This window comes from Vombatus ursinus, unplaced genomic scaffold, assembly GCF_900497805.2.
Source record: "Vombatus ursinus unplaced genomic scaffold, bare-nosed wombat genome assembly UNPS02014173.1, whole genome shotgun sequence".
NCBI lineage: Eukaryota > Metazoa > Chordata > Mammalia > Diprotodontia > Vombatidae > Vombatus > Vombatus ursinus.
Window position 1 is genome coordinate 528803 of NW_020953951.1, and position 16860 is coordinate 545662.

At 47.3% G+C, this 16860-nt stretch overlaps 1 protein-coding gene across 3 annotated transcripts in view; it reads left to right on the forward strand.

Annotated features, from left to right (window-relative positions):
- Nucleotides 1-16860, forward strand: part of RHPN1 (rhophilin Rho GTPase binding protein 1) — a 52678-nt gene that overhangs the window by 32697 nt on the left and 3121 nt on the right. For all 3 annotated transcript variants that reach the window (XM_027859860.1, XM_027859861.1, XM_027859862.1), the window contains 6 exons: nt 292-479; nt 6831-6987; nt 8246-8365; nt 12451-12645; nt 14273-14349; nt 15317-15463. In XM_027859860.1, the coding sequence (XP_027715661.1) occupies nt 292-479; nt 6831-6987; nt 8246-8365; nt 12451-12645; nt 14273-14349; nt 15317-15463 (884 nt within the window). The remainder of the gene's footprint in view (nt 1-291; nt 480-6830; nt 6988-8245; nt 8366-12450; nt 12646-14272; nt 14350-15316; nt 15464-16860) is intronic.

Sequence of the window (16860 nt, forward strand, 5' to 3'; positions counted from 1 at the left end):
CCAACATACTCCATTCTATAGCTAAAGTATTAGGGGCCCTTTCACGGGGCACATCCTCAGAGGCTTGGGCTCTTCTACATTTGACCTACTCCCTGTAGACAGTCTCAGAGTAGGAGGGAGGCTGGTGCCCTTGTCAGGAATATTGGAAGGAAAGAGTTGCTGCCTTCCTGACCCTCAAGGCTCAATTGCCTGAGTTCCCTGTTTGGGGCTACAGTTGGACCCAAGGGTTGAGAAGGAATTTTGTGGAACCTAGAGGGGACCATTTCCCAGATGGTGTCTCTGATCCCACAGGTGCCTTTAACTACCTGAAGGAAAACTTCTCTAATGCTCCAAGCCTGGACATGAGTGTGGCCTCTCTGTGCATGTTGGTTCGGCTCATGACCGCCCAGGTCCAGGAGTGCGTCTTTGAGCAGCTTACCCTGTCCGGGACACCCCGAGAACCTCTCTCCCAGATGAGACTTGCCCAGGAAGCAGCCCGGGTATGGCCCTTACTGAATACTTACCTCCCCAGATCGAGTTCTGGAGGATGATGAGGGGTTCCAGGATGGGCTGAGGCAGTGGTTGGTTGCCTCTGATGGGGAGGGAGATGAGTCAGTCTTTGAAGCAGGAGCTACCCCCCATATCTAAGGACCTAAATTTGGATCCCAGCACCACCTTTTCTTACCTATGTGACCTTGGGCAAGTCCAGTCCCCTCTAGGATCCTCAGTTTCTTCATCTATAAAATGAAATTGAGTCTTGGAAGGAAGAGGCATGTTCCTTCTGAGAGGCAGACCTAAGGAAGAAGTGCATTACAGGCATGGAGGAAATTGTGCACAGATGCATAAGAGCAAGAGATGGAGTGGCAAGTGTGGGGAATAGTCACTGAGCATTTATTAAGCACCTACTACATGCCAGGCACTGTGTGAAGTCCTGGAGATGCAAAGAAAGGCAAAACACAGCCCCTGCCTCGAGAGCTAATGGAGGCGACAGCGTGAAAGCAGCTCTGTACAAACAAGCTATGGATAGGATGAATTAGAGATAATCAGCGGAGGAAGGTTCTAGAATTCAGGGAGATTGGGAAAGCCGACTTCCAGCCTCTGGGATTCTTATTGGGACTTAAAGGAGGCGTGAGGAGGGAGAGTATGCCAGGCACGGGGAAGAGCCGGTGAATATGCCCATAGTCTCGAGATGGAGCGTTTTGTACAAGGAAGAGCCAGGAGGCCAGTGTCGCTGAATCACAGAGTATGGGGTTGAGTGTAAGAATTAAGAAGAAGCTAGGAGAGGGCTGGGCCACGAAGAACTTTGAATGCCAAAAAGGAGATTTTGTGTCTGATCCTGGAGGTGACAGGGAGCCATTGGAGCTTACTGAATAACAGGACTGGCATGGTCACACTTGTACTTTAAGAAGATCGCTTTGGGAGCTGAGTGGAGGATAGACTGGAGTGGGGAAACACTTGGGGCAACCGTCGGCCGTTGTCGTGGTCTAGGCATGAAGTGATGGGGCACCAGGGTGATGGCAGTGCCAGAGGAGAGAATGGGGCATAGGTGGGAGATACTAGGAAGGTAAATTTGATAGGACTTGGCAACAGATTGAATATTGGGGTGGGGTGAGAGAGTGAAAAGTTGAGGAAGACACCCGAATTATGAGCCTGGAGGACTGAAATGATGGTGGTGCCCTTGACAGTGTTAGGAAACTTTGGAGAAGAGCAAAGTTTGGTGGGGAAAGATAATGAGGTCAGTTTGGATGTATTGAATTTAAGAGGTCTATGGGGCATCCAGTTTGAGATGTCTAATAGGCAGCAGGAGATTTGAGTCTGGAAGCTAGGAGAGAGATTGGGGCTGGGTAAGTAAATGAGAATCATTAGCATAGAAATGACAATTGAAACCTTGAGAGCAAATGAGATCACCAAGTGAAACAGTATAGGGGGAGAAGAAAAGAGGACCCAGGACAGAGCTTTGGGGGACACCCACATTTAGTGGGCAAGACCTGCATGAAGATTCAGCAAAGGAGACTGAGAAGGAGCAGTCATATATATAGGAGGAGAATCAGGCAACCTAGAAAGAAGTAAACTCAAGAGAGAGGAGGGCATCAAGGAGAACAGGATGATCAACAGTATCAAAGACTAAAGAGGCAAGAAGGATGGGGACTGAGAGAAGGCCATTGGATTTGTCAGTAATTTGACTGGAACATAAAGTGGGTGAAAAGAAGTCATGTGAAATAGTGCTGGGAAGGTCAGGTGGACCTGATTGTGGAGGACCTTAAAGGCCAGGTTGAGGAATATTTTATTCTATAGGTAATCAGAAGCCATTTAAGGTTTTTCAGCAGGAGAGAAACATGGCGTCAGACCTATGCCTTAGTAAGATTCTTCTGGCAGATATGTGGGGGATGAATTAGAGACAAGAGAGACTGGAGGCAAGGAAGCCAAGTGGAGGGCACTTATGGTCATCTGGACAAGTGATAATAAGGACCTGAACAAGGGTGGGGTCTATGTGGGAAGTAGAGAAAAGAGTGGATGTGAGAGAGATTGTGGATCGATTAGGCTCAGCAACTGATTGAATGGGAAATGGAGTGGGAGAGTGGAGGAGGAAAGAGTCAAGGATGACTGAGATAAAAAGCTTAGGTGATTGGGAGGGTGGTGGTACCCTGGCCACAGATAAGGAAGTTTGGAGGGAGGGCAAGTTTAATGGGAAAAATGATGATTTCCATTTTGGGACATCCAATAGAGATGTCCAGGAGGAAGTTGGCGATGTGTAATTGGAGTTGAGGATAGAAATAGGATAGGATATGTAGATTTGGGAGCCATTTGTAGAAATAATAATGGAGCCCATGGAAGTTGATGAGATTACTAAGGAAGAAAAGTGGAGAGAGAAGAGTGCCCAGGATACAGCTTTTTTTTGTTGTTTATTTTTGTTTTTACATATATATAGATTTAGGACACTGAGGAGGGATGAACCAGAAAAGAGACTGGGAAGGAGCAGTCAGGCAAGTGGGAGGAGAACCAGGAGAGAATGGTGTCATGGGAGCCAAGAGAGGAAAGAATGTCTAGGAATAGAAAGCGGCCAGCAGTGTCAGATGCTACAGAGAGGTCAAAAAGGATAAGAACTAAAAAAAAAAAAAAAAAGCTCATTGGATTTAGTAATAAACAGATTATTGATAAGCTTGGGAGGTACAGGTTTAGTTAAGTGGTAAGACTGGGAAACTAGATTGCAAGGGATTAAGAAGTGAGGGGGAAGTGAGGACATTGAGGAACAAATATAGATGATTCTAAGTGTTTGGCAATAAAAGGAAAGAGAGAAATAAGAAGATAACTTGAGTGGGGGTCCTGGTTGAGGGTGGGTTTTCTGAGGATAGAGGACATTTGAGTATGTTTGTAGACGTAAGAGAAGGAGACAATACAAACAGAGAAAGAAGATGAAAGAAAGGGAATGGTTGGAGGGGCAAGCTCTTAGAAGACGCAGGAGGGGAGGGTTGGCCTTGACTAGAAAGACCATCTTGTTGTCAGAGACTGGATAAAAGAGGAGAGACTGCCTGAAGGTGCAGAGGGGTTTTGAGTTATAAAGTAGGGAGGTTGCCAGAGCTCACAGCAGATGTCCTTGATTTTCTCAATAAGCATGATGGCAAAGTCATCTGTAATGAGAGAATTAGGGGAAGGAGAGCTGTAAAATTGAGAAAGAGGTTTGGAACAGCCAATGTGGGAAATGTGATCTAATGTCACTTGGAGAAAACCAGTGTCCTACTGTTCTTACTATACTTGTATTATCTAGAAGACACTCTTAGTCTTAAATCTGTTTGCTAATTGTTCTTCCTAGAATGACCCTGATCATCACCACTACCACTATTATTGATAAAGACCCAGTCCGACTAACTTTCAAATAGGTCTTCCCAGTCATAAGCAGTATTACATCACCAGTTACAGGTGTTATGGTGTCACACATGGCTTAGCTGCCCACAACACTCCTGAGTGTGTGGCAGAACCAGATTAAGATATAATTGGGAAATATTTAACAAGATAAATAAAAGTACAATAGAAACATAGTTAATCTTAATATGTGGTTTTCTAAGTTAATGTGCAGCACACAGGGAACCTTATGTAAGCAATGGTCCTGTTTGACCCCACTGACGTAAGTCATGGCTATCCTCTGATTAGCGGGTTATCAGATTGTCCCTGTGTAGATACCCTTCTGGACCTGGTGTTTGTTTAAATTATGGCTGTTGTCCTCATTAACAAATCGATATTATTTGAAGGATTTTTAATTTTGTCAGCATAGGGAGATCTTCGTTTGGGAACTCCGTACATTACAACTGTCTGACTCAATTAGTAAATCCCATGGAGTTGCCTGAGGTCACAAAGCCAGTAAGTTTCAAAGGTGAGATCTGAACCCAGGTCTTCCCTGACCCCAAGCTCAGTACTCTAGCTGCTCTGTTTCTTGGCAAATCAAAGGGAGTTTAACATAAGCCATAGGCCTTGAGTAGAAAAAAAAGGTAAAAATAAGTACAATTTTCCCTAGAGTTAACCTCAGTCGTGGTATGCCAACAGATCCTAACCCAGACAGTTAAGTAAACAATCTGCAGATGGAGAATGGTGCAGCGATAAGAGTGTCGCCATGTTGAAATCTGCCGTGTGTCACAGCACAGAGTAGGTTCCCCTCTCTGAAAGTCTTGACTACTTGTCTTGTCTTGTGTTATAGTGTGGGGGTTCCTTTCTAGGTGGGGGTTGGACTAGATGGCCTCTGAGAAGCTTTGCGACTCTGAAAGCGGGTGCTTCCATGACCTGGGTTCAAATCCTGCTATGCTGTTACTACCCATCTGATGTAGTCAAGTCACTCGGCCTCAGTTCTCTTGACTGTAAGATGAAAGGGCTTAAACTAGCCGTAGGTTCATAGATTTAGGGCTGGAAGGGATTTTGGAGGTCATCTGGTCTAACTGCCTCATTTTATAGATGGGGAGATATGAAGGCCTAGAAAAATGACTTGTCCAAGGTCACACAGGAGAGGATTGGGATTTGAACCCAGGTCCTCTGACTAACCACGGTATTCTTTTTCAATGTGAGATACTGCCTGTGACTTTGAAGGTCCCTTTTAACTACAGCTCTGTGATCTGATGCTGTGGCCAGTATTGGTAGGTGGTGCTGGCTGTTCATAGACACGGCACACAGGCTGTGTTAAGGCAGCAGGCGTTGTTTTGAATAGAGACCTGGGGGCTCAATTAATTTCTAATCATTTCAAGAAGACTGCCCGGGGTGAGGGCACATAGGGAGTTTCAGGAGACTTGAATGATGGGAAGAGATTGATGCCCAGTATCCCAATAATAGCTAGTATTCATATAGCTTTTTAAGGTTCACAAAGTGTTTTGCAAATATTATCTCATTTTATCGTCACAACAACACTAGGGGGTAGGCACTATTATTATCCTCATTTTGCTGATGAGGAAACTGAGGCAAAGAGAGGTTGAATGACTCGCCCAAGGTTACACAGGCAGTAAATGTCTGAGGCTGGATTTGAACCCAGGTCTTCCTGACTCCAGGTCCAGCGCTGCGTCTACCATGCCACCCACCTAGCTGCCACCAAGCTTGGGAAAAGACAGATGGAGGGCTCAGTGGAATTAGCTCTTTGGAGTGGGATGAGATGATGAAAGATCCTTTCCCCTCATTCCACATAACTTGGCTTTCCATCCTTTTATAGAAATGATGGTGGTCGGGAATGGGCCAAGAAAGTGCTGGAATATAAGGGGCTTTTCACAGCCAGGTTTCAACATCATAGCTCTCTGCTTCTCATGCCATCTCTCTCATTCTGTCTTTTTGTCCATCTGTATCTTTACCTCTTTCTCTTTTTCTGTGTCTTGCTGTCTTTCTGTAGCTCACTTTTTTTTTCATGGCTCTAGTTTTTTTCCCTCCACAGCTGAACCCTAGGCTTGAGAAGGGGATAGAGTGTGTGTGTGTGTGTGTGTGTGTGTGCGCGCACACGTGCACATGCGTGCATGTGTGTATGCATGTGTGTGTGTATGTGTGTGTGTGCACACCTCCTGCTTGTGGGGACTTCAGGCCTTTTTCTCATGCCAGGAAAGGAATGAGAGAAGGGAAGGGGGAATAGATGGAGGAAGTTAGAGACAGAGAGGTCTAGATGGTGGATAGAAGATGAGGTGGAGGGATGGGGGACGAGATGGGTGTTGTAAATGGAGGATGGGGATAGAGGAATGGGTGAACAGATAAACATGATGATAGATACTAGGAGACAAGAAGAGATGGAGAGTAAGACAGGAGCGGTTGAGGATTCAGAAGATGATGGGTAGAGGGAGGGAGAACGTCGAGGGAAGTATAGGGTCTTGGAAGAGCCTGGACTTTATGGAAAAAGAAGAAGGGAGGTGTGAAGGGATGGAGGTGACTGGAGTGAATGAAAGGGAAGAGACAGAAGGGGCAGAAGAGCAGATAGAGAGGGGAAAAACAGAAAAGACAGGAGAGTTGAAGGAGCAATGGAAAAGGAAGGGAGTGAATTTAGAGAGAGGAGACTGGAGAAGGTGAAGGAATACAGGAGGTGATGGGCAGGTGAAGGGAGAAGGTTGAAGGGCATAAACAGAGGAGTGGAAGTGACAGGAGTAGATGGGAGAGAAAGATGCAGAGGGAGGGTTGGAGGAGGGGGTGAAGGTACATCAGCAGGAATTGAGTGGGGGATGGAGAAGAAGGCAGATAGAAGCAGGGGGAGGAGACTGAGAGGGACAGGCCCAGGGAGGAAGAACAGGGGCAGTGAGCGGTCTGGCTCCTCTGTGTCGGGGTGGGCAGGGGCTGCGGGGGGCTTGGGGGTTGCCTGTTCCCCCTGCTTTGATGTGCCACACTCATGGTACCACTGCTGGCAGGTGGAGGACGTGTACTCCCTTGTGTACCAGACCATGGTCCAGCCGCCTGTCAGAGACTACGTGCCCTTCTCCTGGACCACCATGGTGAATGTCAAAGCCAAACACTTCCGAGGCCTGTCCCACTACTATGCTGCGATTGCCCTCTGTGATGGGCCCTGTGAGTAAACGTCCAGTCCCATCTGGCCCGGCTCCTGGACTTCCCTTCCTTTCCCACACCCCTCCTGAGCCCGGGGGCTGGGGGGAAGCTAGCCTGCCAACTGTCCCTTCTCTCATCCCTCCCACCTCCTTTGTTGACCCTTGCCCTTGCTTGGGGCAGGACACGCGTGCTGACGCTGTCATGCTTTCCACCAAAGCCTTGCATGTGGCCCCCTCTGCCTGCTCCTTTGACCTTCTCTGCTTGCTTGTTCACAGTGTTTCGGCCCCTCTGGTGCTCAGTTGCTTTATGGACACTGTTATCTCTTCTGACTGTTTGACTCCTTTAAAAAATATTTTGCCTTGATCCGGCTCATTTGTTGTTATAACCACCCTCTCAGTGAGTTAGATTGCTTTGTTGACACTGTCGCCTCCTGGGCAGTTTATTTGTTGTGAGAGATTAGACATAGGAAGGAGGTGTCTCCCAGAGCCCAGGTTCCCAAGCAGAAGCGAAAGTCTCCCGCCCTACTGACGACTGTGTGAGTGTTGGGGAGAGGGGAGTATCAGAGAAGACATGGCCCCGGGGCTCGCCGGAGCGGCCTGCTGGGAGAGCGTACCAGCCTTTGGGACCGTGTCACAACGTCATTCTTCTTCTTCTTGCCCTCCTTGTCACCAGTGTCTCTGTGATTGTTTCAGAAGAGTTGGCCAAATCTTTCCCTATCCTGGGTGTTGTTAGGGAGACCAAGGTTTGGTGGGATGGGCTGGATTGTAGAGAGATGATGAAAATTGAAATATGGCCCCTGCTCATGAGCCAGGGCTGAGATGCTCTGCCAGTCGCTTGCTACTTGTGTGACATTCCCCGCCTTAATGAGAGGATCAGACTCAATCTTTTTTGTGTTGTGGACCTTTTGGCAGTCTGGTGAAGCTGTGGACCCCTTCTCAGAATAATGTTTTCAAATATAAAAAATAAAATACATAGAATCACAAAGAAAACCAATTATATGGAAATAAAGATGTGATTATTTTTCCATTCCAGTTCATGGACCCCCTGGGGGGGCAGTTGATGGACCCCAGGCTAAGAACCCCTAGATTAAATGATCTTTGAGGCCCTTCTTGTTTTAAATATATGGTACAAGCTGAGTTATAAATACTGAGGGTGTTGAGAATCCCGGAGTAAATTGAACAAGGCTGGATGATCAATCAGGAGAGCTTCCTGGAGGAGGAGACTCATAGACTCAGTAGAGAAGGCTCATAGCCACCTTTCCCTGTCCCTCTCTTGGCAGCTGTAGCAGACTCCGAGATTCCCAAATATGAGAAAGCTTTTCTCCAGTTCCACGTTACGGTGCCTGAGGGCCCTTCGCTGCCTGTCCTCCTTCAGGACTCAGAGGAGCGGAGAAGACTCGGTAAAGGGTCCACAAGGGCCGAAGGAAAGGGCCCCACGGGCCTCAGCCTGGGGAGGACGAGGGTGGTGCCGGGGAACCTGGGTTGCTTTTGCTCCATGCTTTGTCCCAGTTCCCCTTCCTCAATGGTGCATAATCAAGCATGTCCTGGAGCTCAGGTGGCTGTTTAGAGAGAGAAGGAAAGTTTTTATAACACGAGGAATCTCAGGATGCAAGCTTGACACTGGTGGGCAAATTGTAAGGACACAGCATGGTGACAGCCTGGCCCAGTTATGTGGTGTGGCAGAAACACTACTGGGTTGGGAGAGGGAGTGTCGAAGGCTCTAGGTTCAAATGCTGACTCTGACCCTTACTGGATGTGTGACTTTGGGCAAGTCAGATGAGAGGTTTGGCCTAGGTAAGTCACTTAACCTCTGCCTCAATTTCCTCAACTGTGAAATGGGAATAATAATAGCATTTACCTGCTAGTGCTATTGTGAGGATCAAATGAAATAATATTTGTAAAGCCTGGCATGTCATTAGGGCTATATAAATGCTAGCTCCAATCATTATTATTAGTATTATTATTAAGATCTCTTTTAGCTCTAAATACTATCACCCTGCCACTTGTCCTCCCTCCCACCTGGCTCTTCCAGACCTGGATGTCTGGATCCTCTCTCTGGTTCCCTTCCACCCCCGCCCCACCCTAGTCCAGCTAGATCCCTCCCCTAGCTCAGCCCCCAAGACACTGAAGGTGTTGCCCGGCTGTTTTTGGGGGAGTAATCCCTGTGTTTAGGTGAAACAGCAGCTCTATAGGGAGTGCCTGCCCTGGCCTACCGAGTGGGCAGTGTTCTTCCTGGCCCCTTCCCCACCAGCCCCACTCCTAGAAACCTTCCAGCCTAGACTTGCCAATCTTTACTCAGTCCCTACTTTGCTACACTCCTGGGACACTGCCGGCCATGCCCCAACCCCACCCCTTTGTTGACAAGGTCATCACTCCCCCAGCCAAGTCTTCCTTTGCCTAATTAAGGCCTTTGTTGACCCAGCAGAGAGTAGAACCAGCATGCTGCGCCCAGCTGGGAAGATGCCTCCCACACAGAGGACGATTTCCCTCCTCCTCCCCTCAGTCCTTCCCCGCTCCCCTAATACACGCACATGCCAGAGTATGTAATCAGCGCAGAGATTTGGGGAGGAGAGAGATCCTCATAGGGGTAGGGGTTCGGAGGGCCTTCACTGAGCATGTGGGGCCAGAGCTGGGCTTTGAAGAAATGGGAATTGGAGAAGGGGAGGAGAAAGAAGGAGGCCGTTCCAGACCTGGAAATGGCATTGGCTGGAGAAGAGGAAACATGAAGGGAATGCTCCTACTGTATGCTAGGTGCTGTGCTTGGTGTTGGGGATACAAAGATAGAAAATGACACAGTCCTGGCTCTCAAGGAGGGACACAGCATGATTTAGCTTTGGATTTGGGTAGAATATCTGCTTTTGAATCCCAGCTCTGCCCACATAGTACCTGTGTCATCTGGGGCAGGTGACTCAACTTGTCTAATACAGAATCATTATCTTTTCCCTAGACCCTCTATCCTTCACAATTTTCCTATTACTGTTGAGGGTACCACCATCCCCCCAGCCCTACAGGCCTGAAACCTAGCTGTCATCCATGACTTCTCACTCTCTGTCATCCGTCTTAAACAGTCAGTGGTCAAGACCTGTCAGTTTTACCTTTGCACTATCTCTCCTATGTGCCCTCTTCTCTCCTGTGACACTGCCTGCTGCAGGCCCCGATCCCTTTTCACCTGGACTATTGCACGAACCTGCTGATTGGTGTCTCTGCCCTAAGTCTCTCCCCACTCTAATCCATTCTCCATTCAGGTATCTCCCTAAAAAGCAAGTGTGTCCCTCTCACCTCTTCAACCCCAATGGCTCCCTGATGACTCCAGGATCAAATCTAAAATCCTCTCTTTGGCTTTCAAAGTCCTTCCTACCTTTCCAGTTTTCTTACACTTTACTCTCCTTCACATCCTCTGCAATCCAGTGACACTGGCCTCCTGGCTGGAGAGCCTCTAAAACACTCTACCTTCTGATCCCAGGCATTTTTTCTGGATGTGTTCCATGCCTACAACTCTCTCCCTCCTCATCTCTGCTTTCTGGCTTCCCTGGCTTCCTCCTTCAAGAAATCTCCCTTCATACCAGTGCCTTCCCTCTATTGATTATCTCCAATTTATCACACACACATATGTATGTATGTATATTTATATATCTTATTTGTACATAGTTATTTTCCGGTTATCTCTTCCATTAGACTGTAAGCTACTTGAGGGCAGGACTGTCTTTTGTCTTTCTTCTTATTCCCGGGGTTTAGCACAGTGCCTGGCAAAGAGTGAGCAATTCATAAACACTGGTTGACTCACCGGCTAATGTACCTACCTCTCTGGGCCTCAGACTGAGATATGAGGGTTGGTTGAAGAGATTGTAGATGTTTAACCTGAAGAAAGGAAGACTTAAGGCAAACATGATAGCCGTGTTCTGGTATTTAAAGCTAGAATATCAGAATGTTTGAAATTATACTAAAACTCCTTCCCATGAGTATAGCTAATATCATTTGTTTTATTCCCAGTGCCTAGCACAGTGCCTGACATGTAGTAGTAGTAGGTTAAGGAATTCTTGTTGATTGAGTTGATTGAAGGCTGCTTGTAAGAGGGATTAGACTTATTCTTCATGGCCCTAGAAGATAACATTGGGGGCAGTTGGAAAAATTTGTGGAGAGATGGCCATTGGCTCCACAGAAGGAATAACTTCTTAACTATTTTGTTGTTCAGTTATGTCTGACTCTTGATGACCCCATTTGGGGTTTTCTTGGCAAAGATACTGGAGTGGTTTGCCATTTCCTTCTCCAGCTCATTTACAGATGAGGAAACTGAGGCAGGCAGGATTAAGTGACTTGCCTGGGTCTGAGGCCAGATTTGAACTCAAGGAGATGTGTCTTCCTGACTCCAGGCCAAGTGCTCTAGCCACTGTGTATCAGAGCTGTCCAAATGCTGAATGGAGTGTCTCAGGAGGTAGTGTATTTCCCCATCCCTGGAGATTAAGAGCAAGCTGGATGACCATTTGATGGGAATGTTTTAATAACAGGCTCCTGCTTAGGTACAAGGTGGACAAGAGACCCTTTGAAATCACTTCTAACTATGATATTCTGTGATCTGGAAAATGAAGAGGTTGGATTAGATCTCTTAGGTCCCCCAGCTCCAGAGAATATATGGCATGAAGGATGGAAAAAGCCCTAGACTTGGAGTTTAGAGACCTGGGTTTCAATACTTACCTTTAAGAATCTCAGTTCCTTCAACTGTAAAACGGGAGCATTAATACCAAACCATTTACCTCAAAGGGCAAGCACTTTGTAATCCTTAAAGCATCATAGAAATGGGAGCTATTATTGTCTCATCAGAGTCACACAACAGCCTTAAGGAATAAGCAGGGGTGATTTTTTTTTGGCATTATAATTATCCTGGCATATGTCTTATCTCCCCCATGAAAGAACAAATGAATAAACATTTATTAAGTACTTATATAATAATAATAATGATAGCAGCTAGCATTTATATAGCACTTTGAGGTTAGCAATGTGTTTTACAAATATCTCATTTTATCCTTGCAAGAACCTTGGGAAGTAGGTGCCCATTTTATTCCCATTTTCCAGATGGGGAAACTGAGGCACACAGTGGTGAAGTGACTTTCCCGGGGTCACCCAGCTATGAAGTGTCAGAGGCAGGATTAGAATTCAGGTATTCCTGACTCCAACCAAGCCCCGTGCTCTATCCACCAAGCCACCTAGCTTCCTACTGTGTGCCAACCATTGTGCAAAGTACTGGGGATACTAACTAGATTCTGAATTCCATGAAGACAAGGTTATGTCTTATTTACATTTTCCATTTTCCTTAGTACTGAGCACAGTGCTCTGCAAACAGTAGGTGCTTAATAAACATTTTTGAATCAATTTGGATTTAGGAGACTCGGGTTCTATTTTGCTAGCTCTGTGGCCCCTCTCCAAACCTCAGTAGCTCTTTGATAGCATGATGGGGTCAGGCATCTCTAACTCCTCTGAGCCTCTCCAGCGAAGGCGCACCTGCGGAAGGCCATGATGAATCATGAGGAAGCCCTGCGTCTCCATGCGGTCTGCCGCATCCTTCGAAAGATGGACCTGCTGCAGGAAGTCGTGTCCCTGGCTCACAGGCGCTCCCTGGCCAAGTACTCAGAGATTGACCACGAGGATGACTTCTTTGAGACTGCTGAAGCCCCTGACGTCCACCGTGAGTGGGGACTCTGGGGGCAGGACCATATTGGGGGAGTTGTGTGGTTCCCATGGATAGTGGAGGGTGAGGGAAAGGAGAGAATTCTACCTGAATGGAGAGAGGGAGGGGGACAGAAATGATCCCCTGCATCTCCCAGGGACATAGATTTATTTTATTTATTTTTTTTTTTGTTTTGTTTTTTTCCTAGGCAATGGGGTTAAGTGATTTGCCCAGGGTCACACGACTAGTAAGCGTTAAGTGTCTGAGGTCAGATTTGAACTCAGGTCTTCCTGACTCTAGGGTCAGTACTCTATCCACTATGCCACCAAGCTGCCCCCCAAGGACATAGATTTAGAGTTCAAAGGGACCTAAGAAGTCCTCTTGACCATTTCCCTGCTACTACAGATAAGGAAATTGACTTGTTAATAATTCATCTCCCTCATCCATTACAAAGAGGCAGTCATGTGATCTGAAGTTGGGAATGTGGGTGCAGTTCCTTCTTCCGCTACCACTTAACCTCTGTAACTATGGGTAAATGCCTCTCTCTGGACCTCTGTGAAGTGAGGAGCTTAGACTTAGGTGATGCCTGTCGTCCTTTCCAGCTCTAAATCTTGGATTCTTTTCACATCTTTCTTGAGGCGTGATCCTCACAGCTCAGAGGATGGGCAGAGGAGGAAGCCCAGATATCCTCATTCTCAACCTAGGGCTCCTTCGGCTCTTCACTCTTGCCTTCTGTTCACATGGAGGCAAAATAGAACCTCACTCAAAGTGAGAACCCGAAAAGACCTTAGCTTTAAAGGGCCAGGTCTCCCATTGCATCCTGGGCCATCTCCAGTCATCCTGATGAATATCTGGCCACTGGACCCAGACAGCTCTGGAGGAGAAAGTGAGGCTGGTGACCTTGCACAACCCTACCTCACTCAAATCAAAGTCCATTGCAAGTCATGTCATCATCTCCCTGATGTCATGGTTCCGTTCTAGAATGAAGGACAATCATACAACAACCTGTGAGAATTTGCAGAGTTTTCTTGCATGTACCATGTTAGCTCATTTACAGTAGAGAATGTGATATTTTGTGATTTTTAGAACACAGAATATTAGCCCATAGAATGTTAGGTCCTAAAGGGATCTTAGATCCCAACCCTTTATGGATGGGGAAACTAAGGCCCAGAAAGAGCAGGATTCTAGTTGGTCCGTGACTCCCCACTTCGATGGGTCAGTACCCCACCAAAGTCTACCTCTTCTCTCTCTTTGTTAAAGTGGGGGATGGGACACTTTCTCCACCTTGGGTATGTGGCCTTTAACTGGAGAGTAGTAGGTCAGTGGGATACAGGGTCCAAGAGAAGCCAAGTTGAGTGAAAATAGGTGATAGGCTGAAGAAAAGCCTCTTTTCTTGTTTTCTCCGGGGGTGATGTTTCTGGTCTGTGTCTTTCTTGGGAGACAGACTGGTGGTTAGGTGACGGATGGTGGGAAGAATCTTAGGGGTGAGGCAAGAAGGGAGTATTTAATCTGGGAAGGCTTCCCATGGGAGGTAAAAATGTGTGCTTCTATTTATGTCATTTGATGGGAGAATGATGTATTAGGCCAGTCCTGACTTTTCTCTTTGGTCTTTGATCTGACCAATTTTTGATTTTTGTATTTTTAGCCAAGACCCACCAGAAGCCAGAGATAAAGACACCCAGCTTCTCCCAGGTGAAGGTGACAGACATCTTTCACCGCTTGGTGAGTCCTTAAGGCCCTCCTTGGGACCTGTGGCTTTTGCTCTCTGGCCAGGGAACCCAATTCCATTCCTTCCTTAGTAATAATAACTAACTTTTATATACTGTTTACGAATATGCCAGCCGCTGTGCTAAGCTCTTCACAAATACGATCTCGTTGGATCCTCACAACAGTCCTCGGAGGTAGATGCTATTATTACATTATTATTACATTGTACAGATGAGGAAACCAGGGCAAACAGAAATGAGATGACTTGCCCAGGGTCACACAGCTAGTAAGTGTCTGAGACTGGATTTGAACTCAGGTCTTCCTGACTCCAGGACCAGTACTCTATCCATTGTACCACCTAGCCACCCCTTTTCATAGTCTCCTTGCTGTTACTCCAGGAGACAGGTGGCTGAGGTCTTCTTCATATTTCACATCCTGAGGGGGTCAAAGGGCTTGCCTAGGGACAGAATAAACTCATGGCCAAGTCTGGAACCCAAGACTCTCCCCCTCCAGTCTGTTTCCATCCTTTTCTCTCTGCCAATGGGCTTAAAAACCCCTCATTCAAGAACCTTCCAAAACCCTTTCTCCATCCATGTCCTCATTTCACCATTAACCCTGTCTCCCACTCAGTATAAATGCCTCTGAAGAGATTAACCTTGTTTTATTCCATAAATTAAAAATAAAATAAATTTTTAAAAAAGTAATTAACCTAAATTAGGAATCTAAAGCCCAGGAAAAGGAAGGAAGTCACATAGAAAGTCACAGCTTTTGGGTAGATGAGAAAACGGAGGTGCAGGAAGGGTTGGGATTATAGGTAGTAAGTAGCCATCTAAGCCAGGACCTCTTGACTACAAGTCTGTTGGGGTTCCTGTGTAACACGCTGCTGACTGCCTGCAAGGAATTCGATCCCGACACGGCATTGGTAAAGGGGTAGGGAAGCACGTGCACGTGGCTAGGCCTTCAGGCCTCTGTCTCCCAACAGGGGCCCCTGTCCGTGTTCTCTGCCAAGAACCAGTGGTGGCTGAAGGGGCCCATACACCTGACTCGAGGCGAAGGAGGCTTTGGATTCACTCTCAGGGGAGATTCCCCTGTTCTCATTGCAGCTGTAATTCCGGGGGGCCGGGCTGAGGTAAGTGAACCCCCAATTCCCAGGGGTATGGCCCTGCCCTCAAAGAGCCCCCGGCACTAAGAGGGAAATGGGGTGGGACGGGGAAGGTGCCTCAGTGCCACTAGGGGAGCCCGTGAGGCCAAGGGTAGGATATTCCTACCGTCTGGGAGTCTCTGGGGCTGAGGGGGAGACTTAGCTCTGCTCAGAGGGAGCCCCGAAGGATGATGGGCAAGACGCGGTCCCTGCCCTCAGGGACTTGGAAGGAGCATCGACTCCAGCTCAGCACCCCTTTATACACAGAAATCCTGGAATGTGCTGAGGGAGGCTTCCTAGAGGAGACCAGCTTGGAGCCAGGCCTGGCAGAAGGAGAGGGGGCAGGGCCCTGCCTGCTGGAAAGAGCCCTCATCACCCACCTGTCTTCTGCCTGTTACATATGCCTCAATTTTCCCATCAGGCTCCCCGGCCTGGTGCCTGAATTCTTACCCATGCCCTGACTTCTCACCTCCTACAACCATGTTTGTCTGACCTCAGCCCTGGCACGGACCTGGCCCAGAGGAGAGACCCTCATGAGACCACATAGTTAGAGCCAGAAAGGACTTTTTAGAGGATCTTTAATCCAACCCTCTCATTTTTTACAGATGAGAAAACTGAGGCCCATAGAGATGAGGTGGCTGGCTGGTGGTCACACAGGTAGCAATGAGGCCGAGGCAGGATTGGAACCCAGGGCCAGTGTCCTTTCCAGGATACCAGCCATTGTGAGGCAGGGTTGGCCCAGGTCCAAGGGGTGTTCCTGCCTTGAAAGGACTGGTCAAGGTTCAGGTTCACCGATTTTGGCTGCTTCATACCTCCTGCCCAGATACTGACCTGACAACTCAGCCTGTCATATGAGACCCCCGTAGTTTGGCTTACACTGTGCCAGCATCATCTCCTCCTTCCCAACATGCATCTTCCATTCCAGCCACAATGGGGCTTTTCCTGTCCTATGAGCAATTAATTCCTGATCTTTGCTCAAGCTGTGCCTGTCACTAAGAAGCCCCTCCCGGCTTTCCCTGTCCTCCAATGCTTATTTTGAGCCTTGCTGTCTCCAGGAAGCCTTGGCTAACCTCTTTAGTGCAGTGATTTCTTCATCCTCCCAGCCCCTCTAACCTTATTATTATTTTTTTATTACAGTGGCTATTATGTGGATGGAAAGAAGGGAATGGGTGAAAGAGCTTTTTATTTATTTATTTAGGCAATTAGGGTTAAGTGACTTGCCCAGGGTCACACAGCTAGTAAGTGTCAAATGTTTTGGTCTGAGGCCAGATTTGAACTGAGGTCCTCCTGACTTCAGGGCTGGTACTCTATCCACTGCACCATCTAGCTGCCCCTATTTATCTATCTATCTATCTATCTATCTATCTATCTATCTATCTATCTAT